Source organism: Bos taurus, chromosome 26 (assembly GCF_002263795.3).
Source record: "Bos taurus isolate L1 Dominette 01449 registration number 42190680 breed Hereford chromosome 26, ARS-UCD2.0, whole genome shotgun sequence".
In the NCBI taxonomy this organism is placed as follows: domain Eukaryota; kingdom Metazoa; phylum Chordata; class Mammalia; order Artiodactyla; family Bovidae; genus Bos; species Bos taurus.
Genome location: NC_037353.1, coordinates 44582531 through 44597938, shown reverse-complemented (window position 1 = coordinate 44597938; position 15408 = coordinate 44582531). Strand labels below are relative to the sequence as shown.

The window sequence follows — 15408 nt, the reverse complement described above, 5'->3', positions numbered from 1 at the left end:
ATTTGGTCCTGACCAGCAGGGCTGCTTGTGGTTTAGTTAATCTGCCCAGATTTTAGTCCCAAAGTGGTGAGTGGGGAACCTTTCCTTTTCCTCAGTCTCAATTTTGGGGTGTTTTGCCTTTGTTTGTAAAGTGATGCCTTCCTTTCTTTTCTCCCTTTTGTTGACTCTCAGGTTTGTCTCCTTTGAAGCCTGCGTAGACACATCTCCCGGGCCTGTAGCTTCCTTCTAGTACCTCCAAGAATCTCCCAGGAGCTTTCTTTTCTTATTTAATCAATGTGTTTATCTATATTTTGGGGGGCTGCACACTGTGCTGACTCTGGAATCATAGTTCCCTGTCCAGGGATCGAGCCCCAGCCCTCAGCAGTAACAGTGGACCTCCAGGGAATTCCCCCAGGTAGCTTTCTCACGCAAGCATCTTTTTAAGTTCAATTCCTAAACCTTTCAGCGCCTGATCACACCCTTCATCTCAGGCTGAGATTTCGGGCAGATCTTTTCCCTTTGGCGGGGGGGCGGGGGTGGGGAGTGGGGTTGGGGGGGGTGGGGGGGAGGAGGGGCGGAGGAGGGGGGTTGGGGGGGAGGAGGGGCGGAGGAGGGGGGCGGGGGAAGGCAGGGTTTTTTCCTGTAAGGCTTGTGGGCCCCTCCTTCTTGAGAAAGGACCTGAGTTTCCTCTTGCCCTTTCTCAAGTTTCGCTGCGATTTATCTCCAGCCTCGGCAGGAGGCAGGTGATCCAGTGTGACGGCGGCCCATGTCCAAGTAGGCCTCTGTCTCGCAGAGAAAGTCCTGAGCTGTTCTTAGAGTCCTGCGCTTGGGCTCCAGTTGTTTTCCTGTGTGTTCTCATCTGATCCTCACAGCTTCTTTGCAACACCATCCCTGTTGTGCAAACGTGGAGCTGGCTCGTTCACAGTCATTTTGCAAGCGGGTTCTAGAACTCTTCCCACCTATACCACCATGGTTCGAAGGTTTATCATTTCAAAGTGGGACAACGTAATACATCCTCCTCCTGGTTTTTCTTCCCTGTGTGGACCTTTATCTGTTTGTAGTTAAATATTGACCAGATGGTGTCAATTGGTGATGGTACTAATAACCCCTGGGGCCCAGAGTTTGTGATGTACTCGTGGAGACTAGACTGGCGTACGGTAAGGGCAGAGGTTGGCTTGCGTCGCTCAGGGGCCCTGTCGAGGGAGCCCAGGACCGGTGTGCATGGCAGGGTGCTGGCATTCCTGCAGGGGACATCAGCTGGGGACCACTGCCTACAGCCCAGTTCTGAGCAGGGCCTGTTCCTGTCATGAGGCAGAGGGTTGTGCTCACTAAGTCCTCATAAATATCTCACTCCTTCGGAGGGTGAAGGGGGAAAATGTCATACTGCATACATCCTTGCTTCAAAAGAAATGCTGGGGGGAGGGGAGTCCTGGGGGGCGGGGGTAGAGGCTACCTGAAGCAGTGGTCACTGCCATAGTGTCCATCCTCCGCCTGGTGCCCTTACGACTGAATTCTCCATCAGCAGGGCCAGTCTGAGTCATGAGAGGTACCAGACCTGGAGGGAACCCCATGGAAGGGCTGGTCCCCACCCGCACACCCCCAACCCCAAGCAAGACACAGAAGTCAGTTGCCCTTTTTAAAATTTTTTTAAATAATACTAAGACGCACACAATTTGTGTAAGCTGATGCCTGATCTTTCCTTTGATTGCATAATCGAGATTCTACTTATCAATTTTTCAGGAAGCCATCTAATTATACAAATTAAAATTCAAAGGAAAGCAAAAAGAATGATTATGCCTCACTCAGGGAATTGGAGGAGGAGGAGGAGGGTGTGAAACCCGTCCTGCCTCGGATGATAATGCTGTCATTTCTCATCTCCACGGCACTTCACAAATATTAACTAATTAATTCTCCCACCCCCGGGTGCTGTGGCTAACGTGGGGTCTGTCTCCGGAGCCAAGGAAGGAAGGGCCATCTCTTGATCAGACCCCAGGACCCACACAGATGAAAATTGCCAGCTGCCGTCTGAGGGGCTCTCTCGGGCACAAACCCTTGGTCCAGAGTTCCTGCTCCTCCGTCCGTCCGTCTCAAGTTGGCCAGTAAGGAACCACCTTCCCCACTTGGCATGATTACCTTTCACAAAGCCCCGCAAAAGTGAAGCCACTTTTTTTTGACTTCATGGTATGCGGGACCTTAATGCCCTGACCAGGGATTGAACCCTTGCCCCCTGCATTGGAGGTATGGAGTCTTAACCACAGGACCACCAGCGGAGTCCCGAGGATTTTAGAAATCTGTCTGCTCCATCTCCGTTTACCCACATCTTCCCAGCAATGCCCTGGCTCGCTTCAGGACCACCTTCATCTCCTTGCTTGTCCAACAGGGTCATTCTGGGCTGGGAAAGGATTTAGTATCTCTTGGATGTTGCCTTAATTATTTATGTGATTAGAAGTTGTGCTTTTTTTTTTTTTTCCCTTGTTCTTTTTTTAAAAATCACATAATTATTGCCATAAATCTTTAGGGTGCCTTTTCAGCCTCATTGCTGAGAAATTAGCCATTAACTTCCAGGAAGTCACCTACCTTTTCATAGTCAGACCTGCATTTTCTGACCTTTGATAAAGTAACTCCCAGCATTCTGCATAATTGATGACCACCCATAACAATTCTCATTATTAACCCTGGAGCCTCCTGTTTGTCTCCTGCCCCCTCCTCATATGTTGGATAACTGGGGGTGGGGTGGGGTGTGTGTGTGTGTGTGGCAGTTGGTGGTGGTGTTAGGATAACCACAGCAATGAATCAGAAGCTCTAAGGCTTTGGAGGTTGCAGATGATGATTTATGGCCTCAACTGGCACGTTGGCTGAGCAGGGGATGAAGGTCAGGGCCTCCCCAAACAGGCAACCCTGACTTTTCTCCACAAAATGGGCAGTGGAATGCCTCGGGAGTGGCCCAAATACCCCAACCCAAATGGGAGACCCCTCCTCCTGTGCCTCACCTGCTTGAAACACCACGGGAGTGGGACAGGCACAGGCCGCAGACCCCAGCAGTGGCCCCCCTGGAAGCCAGCAAGGCTTTGGAAGGTGGAATTGGGCAAGCCTTGGTTAGGTGGGGCATCCATTCCTGCCCCCTCCTTGGGCGGTGGGGGAAGGGTTTGAAAGGTGCTGAGCAGTGGCCAAAGGGCAGTTTTGGAAACCGCCTGGGGGATGGCAGTGGGAGAGCAGCCCCAGCTGGTGCCTGCGTCCCTCCAGACACTGGGGTGGGCTCCCAGGCAGTCCGGGCTGGTCCCTGCCTCTGTCCCGTTGCAGCTTCCAGAGGTTACAGAGCGACGCCACTGGCTGTCACTTGGTTTCTGGCACTGGAGGCCGAAGTATCCTGACCCAGGCTGGTCAGTGATTGGCGTTGGCCGTCAACAGCAAGAGCTGCAGATGGTGCTGCTGACCGCTTTCAGGAACTGATGACCTTTTGTCTTGTTCGCCCGCTTCCCTCGGAGGCAGGAGACTGTCCCAGGGACAGGGAGCAAACCCTGTCTCCAGCCTTGGAGGAGAACAAGTCCCCCAGGGCAGGTCCCCTTGTCGCAAGTGGCAGCCAAGCCTGAATGACCGGTTGTCCTTGCCCCCAGGGTGTCCAGAGAGTAAGGCTTCTTTTCTCCTCGTTTCAGGGCGCGTAGTGGCGTAATGCCCGCAGACTCCTGCGAGGGCCCCTAAGTTCTTAGAGGACCGCTTTGCCTTTTGAATCAGAGAGGTGCAAAGTTCGATAAAGAATGGCCCTTGTGGATAAGCACAAAGTCAAGCGACAACGATTGGACAGAATTTGCGAAGGTAAGAGCCAGCGTGGTTGGCGGTTTTTAAACAGAGAACGTGCAGACCGGCCCTGGGCTCCTGGACCTGGTCTCCTAGCCAGGCTGCTGTCCCACCCCCACCGCAGTCCCAGGCGCCTGTCTGTGGTGTCCTTGGTGGTGACTGGCCTGCCCTTCAGGTAGGCTGAAGTGGGCCCCAGGGCAGAGGTGGTGCTAGGAGGGCAGCTGGGGGGTCTGTGCTCCCAGGATCATTTTGCAAGTGAAAGGAAACCTACTTTCTGAAGTTTCTGGACTTTCTCCGCTTCAAACGGAAACAGTTGCCACCACAAATAGCTGGAGCCCGGCATAGCCCCTCGTGATACGTTCATGTCCCTGGTTATCTTTGAAAATGTTCTGGGAGTTGTTCTGGTCATGAAAGGAAATTAAACAGAATTCAAATCTTACGGAAACAAGGGACAGAACTCTAAAATGTGGGTTAAGGACCATCCTCTCCTCGAGGGAGTGGTGAGAAGTCTAGGGAGTAGGCCTGGGCTGCGCGTGAAGTGTCCCTTGCCGGCCCGCATCCACGCTGCCGGGCTGTGTGGTTTGGCATGGCGTGGGCACTGGTGACTTCGCTGCAGTGTTTCTCTCAGGGGCCGTGGAGCCCCTGGGCAGGGTGGGCTCAGCAGCCACGTGCCAGCTCACTAGTTGGCTGGCTGACTCGGGCCTGGGAATGTGCCTCCCACAAGCTGTCCGCGTGGAATCGCTTCTAGATGTGGCTCAAGCTGGTGGTGTGTTCTGCTCTGGGACTCTGCCCTGCGATGGCTCCCACCTAAAAGAACTGAAGAGCACCCACTGTCCCCCACATCCCTGGGTATAAGGAGGTGTGGAGAATTAGGGATATTTTTAGATATAATTTTTCAAACCTACAGAAAGAAGGATCCAGTGCAATGGACATTAATAACTCCCTTCAGCTATATTCACCAGCCGGTAACATTCGTTATTGCTTGCTTCCTTATATGCCGAGGTACGTAGATAGAGATGCGTGTGTGTGTGTGTGAGAGAGAGTATGAATGAATGGAGGATGGATGGATGGACTTTTCCAGAACTATCTGAAAGACAGCTGCAGATGCACCCGTTTATTCTTAAGTACCTTTGGCGGCAGGTACGATAGTCTCCTTTCCTACATAAACACACCACCACCATCACCCCCAGGGAGCTGGGGCTCATTGCACGCTTATCTGACCTAGCTGGCATGGTCGTGTCTCCCGCACGCATCTGTTTTCGCTGGCTCGTTTGCCTCTGCAGAAATCAGTCAAGGAGCATAAATGTGGCATTTAGTTGTCATATCTCTTTGGTCTCCTTAGTCAAAAATAATTCCCTGGCCTTTGACTTTCAGAAACATTGACATCATTGCAGAACCCAAGCCAGTAGGTTTGTGCAATGTCTCACCATCTCGGTTCACCTGATTGTTCGGGGGGTTTAAAGTTTTACTTCGGTCCTTCGTTTTTGGTACCTAGTCCCCATTCCAGAAAGCCCTGGTGGACCGGCTTTCTAAGGTTGGTTATCAGGAATGTCTACTGGCTGATTGCACCAAGCCCAGTGCTTATCTCGGGATGCCGCATCGGAGACCAGAATGTGGTCTCCGCCAGTGGCCTTTCCTTTCTGTGCTCAGGGCAGCCGGTGGCAGCAAAAAAACCACTGAAGTTTCCTTCAAACCCTGTTTCTCAGTCATAGTTCACCAGTCCCCAGCCTTCCCTTTTTTTATAACAAATTCCAGCATCTCCTTTATTCGTGAGCAGTGTTCCTGAGACAGTGAGGTCTTTTCCGTGTGACTCTTTGCGACCCCCTGGACTGCAGCACGCGAGGAGACAGTTGCCATGGTTTGTTTTAATTTTTCACTGTCCTCTGTCAAGGTAGATGCTTGATGTGAAGTGACCCAGGTGTAATTTATAATCCATGATCCCACGCATTCATTTGGTGTTCATGAAGTATAAGAGCTGTTTCAAGATGCTTCCTTGGTGCTCCTTGCATTTATAAGCTGTTGCAGCGCCTTTAAAGGTCAGGGACTGGGGGTCCCCATTTCCCAGGTGCTGCCGGTGAGGTACAGGGCAAGTCGGTGAGCAGCTCGGGCACCCAGGCCGTCTGCTGTTCTGCATTTGGCCTTGGCCTCTGATCAGCCCCAGGGATTCTGTCATTTCTTCCTCCTGACAGCCTCACATATCTCCCTCCCTGGCTTTGGATTCTCACCAGGCTCCGTTCTGGAAACCCGAACTAACCATTCAAGAATGTTCTCCTTGGAAGTCCAGCAACCCCAGCAGATGATTCTCTCCTTCCCACTGCCCCCAACCTACCACCGAGGACTTCCAGTATCTCTCATTGTTTTATGATTTAAAGCGTGAAGCTGCCCTCCTCTGCTCTGGGCTTGTAGGAACGTTGTTTTCTTACTTCGTCTCTGGGAACACACATTCCTTCCAATTCTTCCCTCCAACCTGCTGCCAATCCCAAGCCAGACAAGCCTTCAGATGGCCTCAAGGGTCCCTCCCAGCCCTCCACCTTCCGCAGTGAACCCCTTTTCTCCAGCCGAGCCCAACTGGTGCAGGAAATCACCCCTGCAAACATACTTCTCCCACATCTCTCTCTTCCTCCCAGAGCCCAGTCCATTTCTCCCTGAAACCTTTCGCACCGAACCTTGGGGTCTCTTCCTCCTGAGCCACAGTCCCTTTGAGACCTAGTCTGTCCATCTTCAGGCACCCAGAATCCGCACCTTTGCACCTCTAAGAGGATGTTCCTGCTCGAGATTAAGCAAAGTACAGAGTACAGCTTTGCGTCTCACCACCCAAAGTCTTGGGTTCATGTCAGTTCAGTCTCTCAGTCGTGTCCAACTCTTTGCGACCCCACAGACTGCAGCACGCCAGGCCTTCCTGTCCATCACCAACTCAGACGCATGTCCATTGAGTCGGTGATGCCATCCAACCATCTCATCCTCTGTCATCCCCTTCTCCCGTCTTGGGGGCTCCATCAAAATCCATTAGAGAATAATAGTCTTTCAAGCTGACTTAAAAGCCAGGTTTTCTTTTTTTTTTTTTCCAAAAAGCTATTCTTCTGTTTTGATGCTTGTCATTTATTCTCTGCTCTTTCTCGATGCCCACTCTGTGCTGTTGTATAACGATTGCATGGAGCAGGGTCTGTGAACAGACTTGACCAGACTGTGGTGCTCTCTTTCTGGTGTGTGTATAGGTCTGGATTTTCCTTTCTGTTTAGTTTGCTGGCTTAATTGACACATAGTGTTTGTGAATTGCACCATTCAGAGTGTTTTAGGACCTAATGGCATCATGGCAGAGCTAGTGTGATTTGCCCCAAGTATTTGTTGGCCAGAGAAGAGAGCTTGCCATTCCTTACTATGGCGGAAGTAACCCAGAAGAGCACTTTCTGGGGCCCTGGGTTTATAGAACTGTAATATACCACAATGGCCTTGCTGATGACTTTTTGTTAGAACATCTTATTGTGGGTTATGGTACAATAAATCACTAAACACCATCCTTTCCTGTGGCTGTTGAAAATGTAATTTGGAGAAAAGTAGATATTTCATTTTACTTCATTTTGTTCGAATGTCTTATACATGTGGAAAAATGTCCTGAGGATTATATCAGCTGAGCTAAGTCCCCTTCATTACATAATTCAGGAGAAGACTTCTCCTTTCCTCTACAGGACAAAAAGAAATGTTAGAGACCTCCTATTAAATAAACAATCAAATTCAACATTCCTTACCTCTGAGTTAGCTTCCCTGGTGGCTCAATTGGTAAAGAATCTGCCTGCAATGCAGGAGACCCAGGATCGATCCCTGGGTCGGGAAGATCCCCTGGAGAAGGGAATGGCAACCCACTCCAGTATTCTTGCCTGGAGAACTCCATCAACAGAGGAGCCTGGTGGGCTACAGTCCACAGGGTCACAAAAGTCAGACATGACTTACTAACTCTTCTGCTTCACCTCTGGGATGAAAACAGGGAATAAAAGGCAGTGAGGAAGATGGACGGGTTGGTTGGGTGGATGTGGAGAAGGAGACAAAGGTCATCGGGTGTCTGCTGAACACATAGTTATACATCTTGGAAATCTTTATCTAGATCAGTCTTGTCCCTGAGGAGCACAAGAAAAGTCAGAGAATACTATAGGGATGAAGTGGGGGAAACTGTCTCACCTGTGTCATTCTCTTCTTAATTGGACGAGCTTGCTGTTCGGAAAGCGCGTCTCCGTGGACCGTTCCCCCAGGGACGCTCATTCATGGTCCCAGAGTGTTCAAGGAGCAAAAATACTGTCTAAGAGCTGCTCGGTCTTCGAGGTGGCAGGAGCAGTGAGGGCGTCTGGGCCGGGTGAGAGCCTCCAGCAGGGAGGACTGGGAGCATCTCGTTGCCTGGCTCATGCCCTTTGGGGCCCACAGACCAGAAGGAGTGACCTGTATTTCCCCACAGGAAAAGCCTCATCTGTAGACTCGGACCAGAGTCACTTTATCTTCCATTTGTATGCTTTTTGTTTGACCTGTCTTAAGGCATAGTAGAATCATTGTTTTGTTTTATGAAGCACTTGGAGGTACCTTATCAAGAAGCCACGTCAACACTGGCCACATATGTTGGTCTACAATCATTTCTAATAAATACCTTTAAATAGCCCCAAAATGTAGACCTTAAATGGTATTCATAATGTTGCTATACATTATAATTATATGTTTGGATCAGGCAATTATGTACATTTCCAGTAATTATGTGATTAGTGATAATTACATTAGGTATGTAAATATACAATAGTCAACCAGACATGACTTAAAACTCTAGTATACATGAATAGGATGAAGCAACATGGTATTGAGGTAAAAGATCAGAAAAGGAAGGGGGAGAATGGTCAAGTTGCAGCTTCATAGACTTAGTTTGCGAAGGATAAATGTCCACAAGATAAATGGTTCAAAGAGAAGTTTGGAACAGCGGCCCCTGCCCTGGGATGCCCGCTGTCACTTAGGGATTGGGTTTGTAGAGCTGCCCACACTCAGGCCCCCACTTACTGCAGATGAAAGCCGGGTTCAGCATTGTAATCATTTCTCAGATGTCGCTCATCTATGAAATACAGACTCAAGCTACTCTCTGCGTTGGTTGATTTGCCGGTGGACTCTCATCAGGCTTGGCAGACATTTTTTTTAAACTTCCCACATTTCTAAAAGCAGCGTGTTAAGGCTGCTTCCATTTTGGGGTTTGGGGTGTGGGGACTTTAGTCCATGGCCAGGTGTGGCTTTTTATCAGCATCTGGGTATTGTCTTGTGGCCGCTGCTCTGCCTCTCACCCCTACCACAATGGGTCATGCTCCGCCCCGAGGTGGGCAGCACCTGTCCCTGGTATTTGGGGTCACACCTCCTAGGCATGAGCCGCCTGCCTCGCCTTCCCAGCCTGCTTCGCCCTGGGTGTGTTTCATCTTGGTCAGTGGCACCTTTGAGGGAAGAGTGTCTGCTCCAGGCCCAGTGAACTCCTCGCAGGAACCAGGGCTCCGACACGCTGGGCCAGGCCTCCTTGTTCAGAGCAGGCCTGAGGACAGTAGGGTCTCCTGGCTTTGCAGAGCTGGAGGCCCGCAGATTGGGGGGCATCATGTCCCACACAGCTCAACCTGATCACCAGTGTCTGGGGCGACCCTGCTGCCAGCACCCCAAGATACAGGGCTTTGCTGCCTGCCTCCCACCCTCTGATTCCTTTTACAAATGACACGTGTGGGTGGAGTAAGACTTCCTCCCAAGAGATACTTGGGAGTAAGTCCCAACTGACTTACACTCATTGCATCGAACCATGACTTATTTGATGAGCGTCCTGGACCTTGGTTGACTCCCTGGCTCTAGAGCGCAAGCGGGCTCTCGGTCTCCCTAGAGGCTTTCTGAGATGCTGGTGCTCCTTCAGGTCTGGGCTGGAACCTGGCTCGGGGGTGGCGGCAGTGGGGCTGTGCAGTGGCCTGGAGAGCCTTCTGGATGTGGCCATGCGCCTGCTCACCACCGGCTCCATGCTGCCTGTGCTCCTTGTACGGACATCAGAAGGGCTGGAACATCCACCAGCCTGCCTCCTGCGTTCTGGTTGGAGAGATGTATGTGTCTGGAGGGGGCTTCCCTGGAGACTCGATGGTAAAGAATCCGCCTGGAAACAGGAGAGGCAGGTTCAATCCCTGGGTCAGGAAGATTCCCTGGAGGAGGAGATGGCAACCCACTCGGGTATTGTTGCCTGGAGCATCCATGGACAGAGGAGCCTGACGGGCTGGGTTCGCAAAAGAGTCGGATATGAGTTAGCGATTAAATGACAGCAGTGTGCCTAGAGGGTGCCCCTTCCTGTTCGTACCCTGGAACGAGTGAAACACGTATGTTGGCAGTCGGTCCTTTCTTGTCTGCAGAAGGTTCTTTATGGTTCTTTATGGCTCTTACCTTACAGCCAGGGCCCGTGTGAGCACAGCTGGGACAGCTGGGTCCCTGCCGGCAGGCTCAGATACTACAAGCGGCTGTCTTCCTCTGCCATCTTCACTCAGTGCCCACTGTGCCTGGGTCCTTGCAAGTGAGGGACTGTGCTTGCTTTAGCCTGGACCTGGGCTCGGAGAGCAAAGACTGTTGCCACAAAGTCTTGTTTCTCGTGCAGAGTCCTGTTCTTCGGGTTCGTTTTTATGTGTGTGTCCAGCCAGCGAGCATGTGATGAAGGGAAGGAAGGGCATGTCAGGAGGGAGAGGGCACCGTCACCTTCATGAGGAAACCAGGAGATGTCTCCGGTTTCTAGGGGATTGCAGATGGATGCAATCGTGGGTTAGGTGTTTTCACCTCGAGAGCTGGCAAGTTGCTTTGGACTGGGGACATGTGACATTGGGGGAATTGAGGACGCTTGTTGGAGGTGGGTTATTTGAGCTGGAGCCAGGCAGGTGGAGAGGATTTGGGGATGATCAACTAAGGTGGTGTGAACCTATTCCTGATAAAAACCAATGAGGAGACGTAACACGGGAGTGTGTCGGGGTGAGGGTCGCCGTGTCAAGATGCATGGGGGATTCAGTGTCCTGAGACACTGCGATTTTGCAGGAAGAGCTGTTCCTGCAGGATTTTATGGAGAGGAAGAAGGCTGAGTTCTCCGAGCACCTACCGACCTTATGTCGGGGATCCAGCCAGGTCTTTCTGAGTAGATTCTGTCCCGTGCTTTTCGCAGGCCCTGCATCCGAGGTGTGGTCCCAGCTCATATTTCCTGCTTCACCAGCACAGCCAAAACATGCCATAAAACAGACTTTTAAATCCCATAACCTGTGGGAGTCAAGTGTAACTTTTGTAACACAGCTCTCATTAAGCTGTACGATCATCTAGTCTAGAAATCAGTCTAGAAATCGAGTCAGGAGCCATGCCCAAGCCTCCATTTTCATTTAAATGGCTAAATTGTAAGTTCCAGGCGACCTGGGGCTGTTCAGCAGGCAGCTGATTTGGTTGCAAGGCTCCACCTCGGGTCCTGGGTTTTCTCTGGAGAGTTGTGCTGATGACTGAAAGCCTCCTGCTCGGGTTGGGAGGCAGGAGCCTAGAGCCTGCATCCAGGGGCCTCTGGGGCTGCGTCCATCGTGGGATGTGTGTCCATCGTGGGAAGACCGAGATGTCTGGTCGGTTCTGCTCATTTTGACTCTGTACTTTGTCACTTTGACGAAGACGGTCGTAAAGCCCTGCCAGACCCTGTTTGCTGTTTTTCTAGTGTAAGTGGGGTTTATTTCCCCCTCTCTGATTTAGATTAGCCAAGTAAGTTGCTTTGGTAGGGGATACTATGGAGACAGAAAGAAAAAAAAAGAAAAACTTTTTTAAAGACAGAAAGCTGTTTTTAAACATGTTAAACAAGCAACAACCCAACACAGCCTGTACACATTTAAAAGTAGGAAGTGGGATGTCACGGGCCTATTTTTGGCCATCACTGCCGGAAATGAGTGTGACCCACTAACCCCTGCAGAGCCCGTGGGAGGCAAGGGGCAAGGGCAATGCTGTGGCCTCTTTCTGGCCAGCAGCAGGCGCAGGGAAGCATCTCCAGGGATTTCTGATTTCCACCTTGGCTTTCAGAGCTGCCTTGGGCTCCTGGCCCCAAGGACTGGAGAACCAGGAGATGGGGGGAAAAAGTCACTCAGTTGTGTCCAACTCTTTGCAACCCCATGGACTGTAGCCCGCCAGGCTCCTCTGTCCATGGGATTTCCCAGACAAGAATATGGGAATGGGTTGCCATTTCCTCCTCCAGGGAAATCCTCCCTACCCAGGAATGGAAACCTGGGTCTCTGGCATTGCCATTGACCATCTGAGCCACCAGGGAAGTCCCCGGAGATGGAAAGCCCCAGCACAGGGAGGAAGGCCAGCCAAAGTGACCGATGCTTCAGAGTCTCCTCCTGAGAAAGGAGTGGGCATCCCTTGATGCCAGTTTGGCACAAACAGCACAGCTGTCGGGGGGGCTGCTCAACCCAGCGACCTTCATGCAAATCCAGTCTTTAGATTCACAAAGTCCACCATATACCTGATTTTTTTATTTTTTAAAGGCATGAAGGGACTCCACTGGTGGCCCAGTAGTTAAGAATCCACCTTGCAATGTACGGCATGCGGTTCGATCCCTGGTCAGGGAACCAAGTAAGATCCCACGTGTCGAGGGACACCTAACTTAGTCCCGGCACCACAACTAGAGAAGCGGGCATGCCGCAGTGAAAGATCCTGCAGGATGCAGCTGAGACTGACACAGCCAATAGATAAGCACATTTTTTAAAAAAGTGAGGACTAGACCCAGAGCAGTACTTCTACTTCCCGTTCTTTTCAAGCAGTTTCCCAAGTCACTGTTGATGACAGCATAAAACGCTTGTAGGAGATATATCCGAGGACTGCTCCGTGGAGGGCATCGCTGGCCGTCCCTCTGCTTGTCTGCCTCAGTTTTTTCCCTGCTCTTCTGGCACTGTCTAAATCACCCCAGTTTTCAGGTCTCTACAGTTTTCAGCTGATGCCTTATGTTGCACAGGGAATTGAAGACTTGGCTTTGGGATGTCGCGTGTAACGCTGAGGTCCCCATTCAGATGATGCTACAGGGTCAGCTTTATCTTGGGTTTGTTTTGTCTGCGAGAGGATTTGGCTTGCCTGTTTCTTCTCACTTCTCCGAAGATGGCTTTTCCCTTTATGCAGTTTTCTGTAGTGAGAGACTCTTGCAGGATTACAAATGAAGTCTGCAAGACTCAGTAATCTTTCAGAAATTGGTCCCATCTCACTTTATTTAGTTAACATGAGATTTTTTTTTAATTTTTTTTTTCCAGGAAAACCCTCCCTTTTCTAAAGACTGCAGTGAGTTTTGTTTTTTATTAATCTGCCAGGGTGTTCAGAAAAGTCCAAATTCAGTTACAGGTGTTTTTACCTAACACAGGAAAACATCTGTCATAATATTTGGCAGGTTGCAGAGCTGAGGCTGCGTGAGTTTGGGTGGCTTCCAAGCAGAATGGGTCAGAAATTGATGGAAACAAATGGGCTTCCTCATTCTGGGGCCTAGCGTGAAGCCTCCCTGAAGCTCTCCTGCCCACTGCTGACCTGCTCCTGGCATTACTCCTTTGCACCTGATAAACCAGGGCTGTGGGGCACGTGTGGTCCTGGGTCGTCCTGCTGAAGTAGAGGACTCAGCCGAAGACCAGTTAGTTATTTGTAAGTTGGGTGAGTTACCGCCAGCTACCCCACTGCAAAAAGATTTGGCACGACTTCCACAGCTCATCTATGTCTCTGAAGGGAGCGTCTGCACCACAAGTGGAGTTTTGCAGCATCAACACCACATTCGTGTTAAGTTTTTCTTTATGACAGGAAGGAAGGGAAAGCAAACACTGAGATGGCATAATACTGATGGGTGCGGTCCGTTAGCTAGGCTGGGGGCCCTGGCTCTGACAGGGGCCCACTGCACCTGTTTCAAGGAGCTGGAGCAGTCATCTGTTTAGGAATTACTGTCGGATACTCAAGTGGCTGACTTTTATAAGTAACATATGTTATATTGGGGGTTTGGGGAAACCTTAAGAAAACAACAGGATTAGTTTGTTAAAGAGGTTCCCCTTTTGCCGTTTTCACAGGGCTGTTAGTTTCCCCAGGTCGACACAGGGAATTCCAGAAAGCAGAGCGTTGGCTTTTGGAGTTGGACCTGGCTCCTGTGCATCTGGGTACCCAACTTCTCCATCCCCACATCTTGGGGATGGGCGAGACAGCCAGAGCAAGGCCTGGTACGGACATTGAACACATGTTGAGGCCCCTGTAATGAGGAACCTGGAAGGAAAACAGGATGTCAAAGATGCCCTGTTTATGGTTACCCTGAAGGGTCAGGCAGGGCCATTGCAGCCCTTCCCACCCAGCCAGCCAGTGTTCTCTGACCAGTGATGGAAGGGTGGAGGTGGCAGGGGCGGCAGTGGCAATGGAGCGGAACCCCCGCCGGGAGGCCACAAAGGCCCCTCTTGGCCAAAAGAGCCAAGATTGGGAGAAGGGGGTGACAGGTTTGGGTGGGCTGGGGCTGCCCAGGGTCATCAGGTTAGCGTCCTTTCCGGGGTGAGGACGTGTCCTGTTCGATACAGCAGGACGGTTTTCGCACAGTCCCGTCTCCTTGCGGTCCTTCTCACCATGAGACCGCCCCATCTTTCCCTGCCCTCTCCTTTCCGGAGGGGAGGGAGTTCGAAGAAGAGACCTGCGGAAATCGGGCTCGCCTGCCCAGCAGAGCTGGGAAACGACCTGCTGCAACCAGATCATGCTGTTTCCGTTCAGTTTGGGGCTCCAGCGTTTTCCTGTCCTTTTTGATGTATCTTCGTAGTGAACACATCCTCGGGCTGTTGGCGAGATGTGTAAATATTGTCTTGTGTGTGGCCAGGCCCGTTGTCTCTGTGTCCCCTGCCCAGGCCTTTGAGCCCATGACGGTGAGTGTGCCAGAAGAGAAATTAGAGAAATTGGCGCCAGCAGGCTGCTTTCATAGATGGAAACCCAGCGTTTTGCAGTGTGGCTTTTTCTTTTTTTTTCCCTCACTGTCATGCATCCTAGGAGGTGGAGGGGATTGGGGGAGGATCAGAGTCGCTTTGCCATCTGCCAGGGCTTTTTCCCAGTTAACTTGAGGCCTTATTGGCATTTTGGGGTCAGAAGTGGTGTTTAAGTCACAGCCTGGGATCCCGGGGCTGTGCCCCCAGGCAGTGCTTTTGGCTCAGTTCCTCTGTAGTCAGTCAGGCTTTTCCCAGAGCTTTGGCTTTGGGGGACCAAGCCCTCTTTGGAGAGTCATGTTGGTTTCAACAGAGCTTGTCCCAAAGTTTAATACATACTGACCAGGCCGAGGGGGCGCTGCCCTGTGTTTCCCTGTGCCTCCAGGTTCTCCACAGGGATTTGCACTCGCTTTCCTTCTCGCTCTTAAGTTTTCAGTATTTCTCATTAAAAAAAAAAAAAAAAATTTTTTTTTAACTGGTAATTCTCTTTAGAGATTCTAATGGAATTTTTGGTTAAGGGACATGTGGGTGAAGACGAAACATTCTGAAGTTTAATGGCTGCAAATATGTATATTGTCTCGTTTTTAAATGTTCTGACTATACACAGCCCTTGTAAGCGTGGGATTCCCAGCTTTCGGTTTCGCTGCGAATTCTGTGTCTTGGAAGCTACAGTTGGAGGACC

General features: G+C 50.9%; 1 protein-coding gene across 10 annotated transcripts in view; it reads left to right on the top strand.

Moving 5' to 3' along the window:
* Positions 1–15408, top strand: part of CTBP2 (C-terminal binding protein 2) — a 169274-nt gene that overhangs the window by 117028 nt on the left and 36838 nt on the right. For 9 of the 10 annotated variants that reach the window (XM_059881722.1, XM_059881717.1, XM_059881723.1 and 6 more), the window contains one exon: positions 3633–3792. The exons of the other annotated variant lie outside the window; for it this stretch is intronic. In XM_059881722.1, coding sequence (XP_059737705.1) covers positions 3735–3792 — 58 coding nt within the window. In that variant the 5' untranslated portion in view covers positions 3633–3734. The remainder of the gene's footprint in view (positions 1–3632; positions 3793–15408) is intronic. 10 annotated transcript variants of the gene reach the window in all.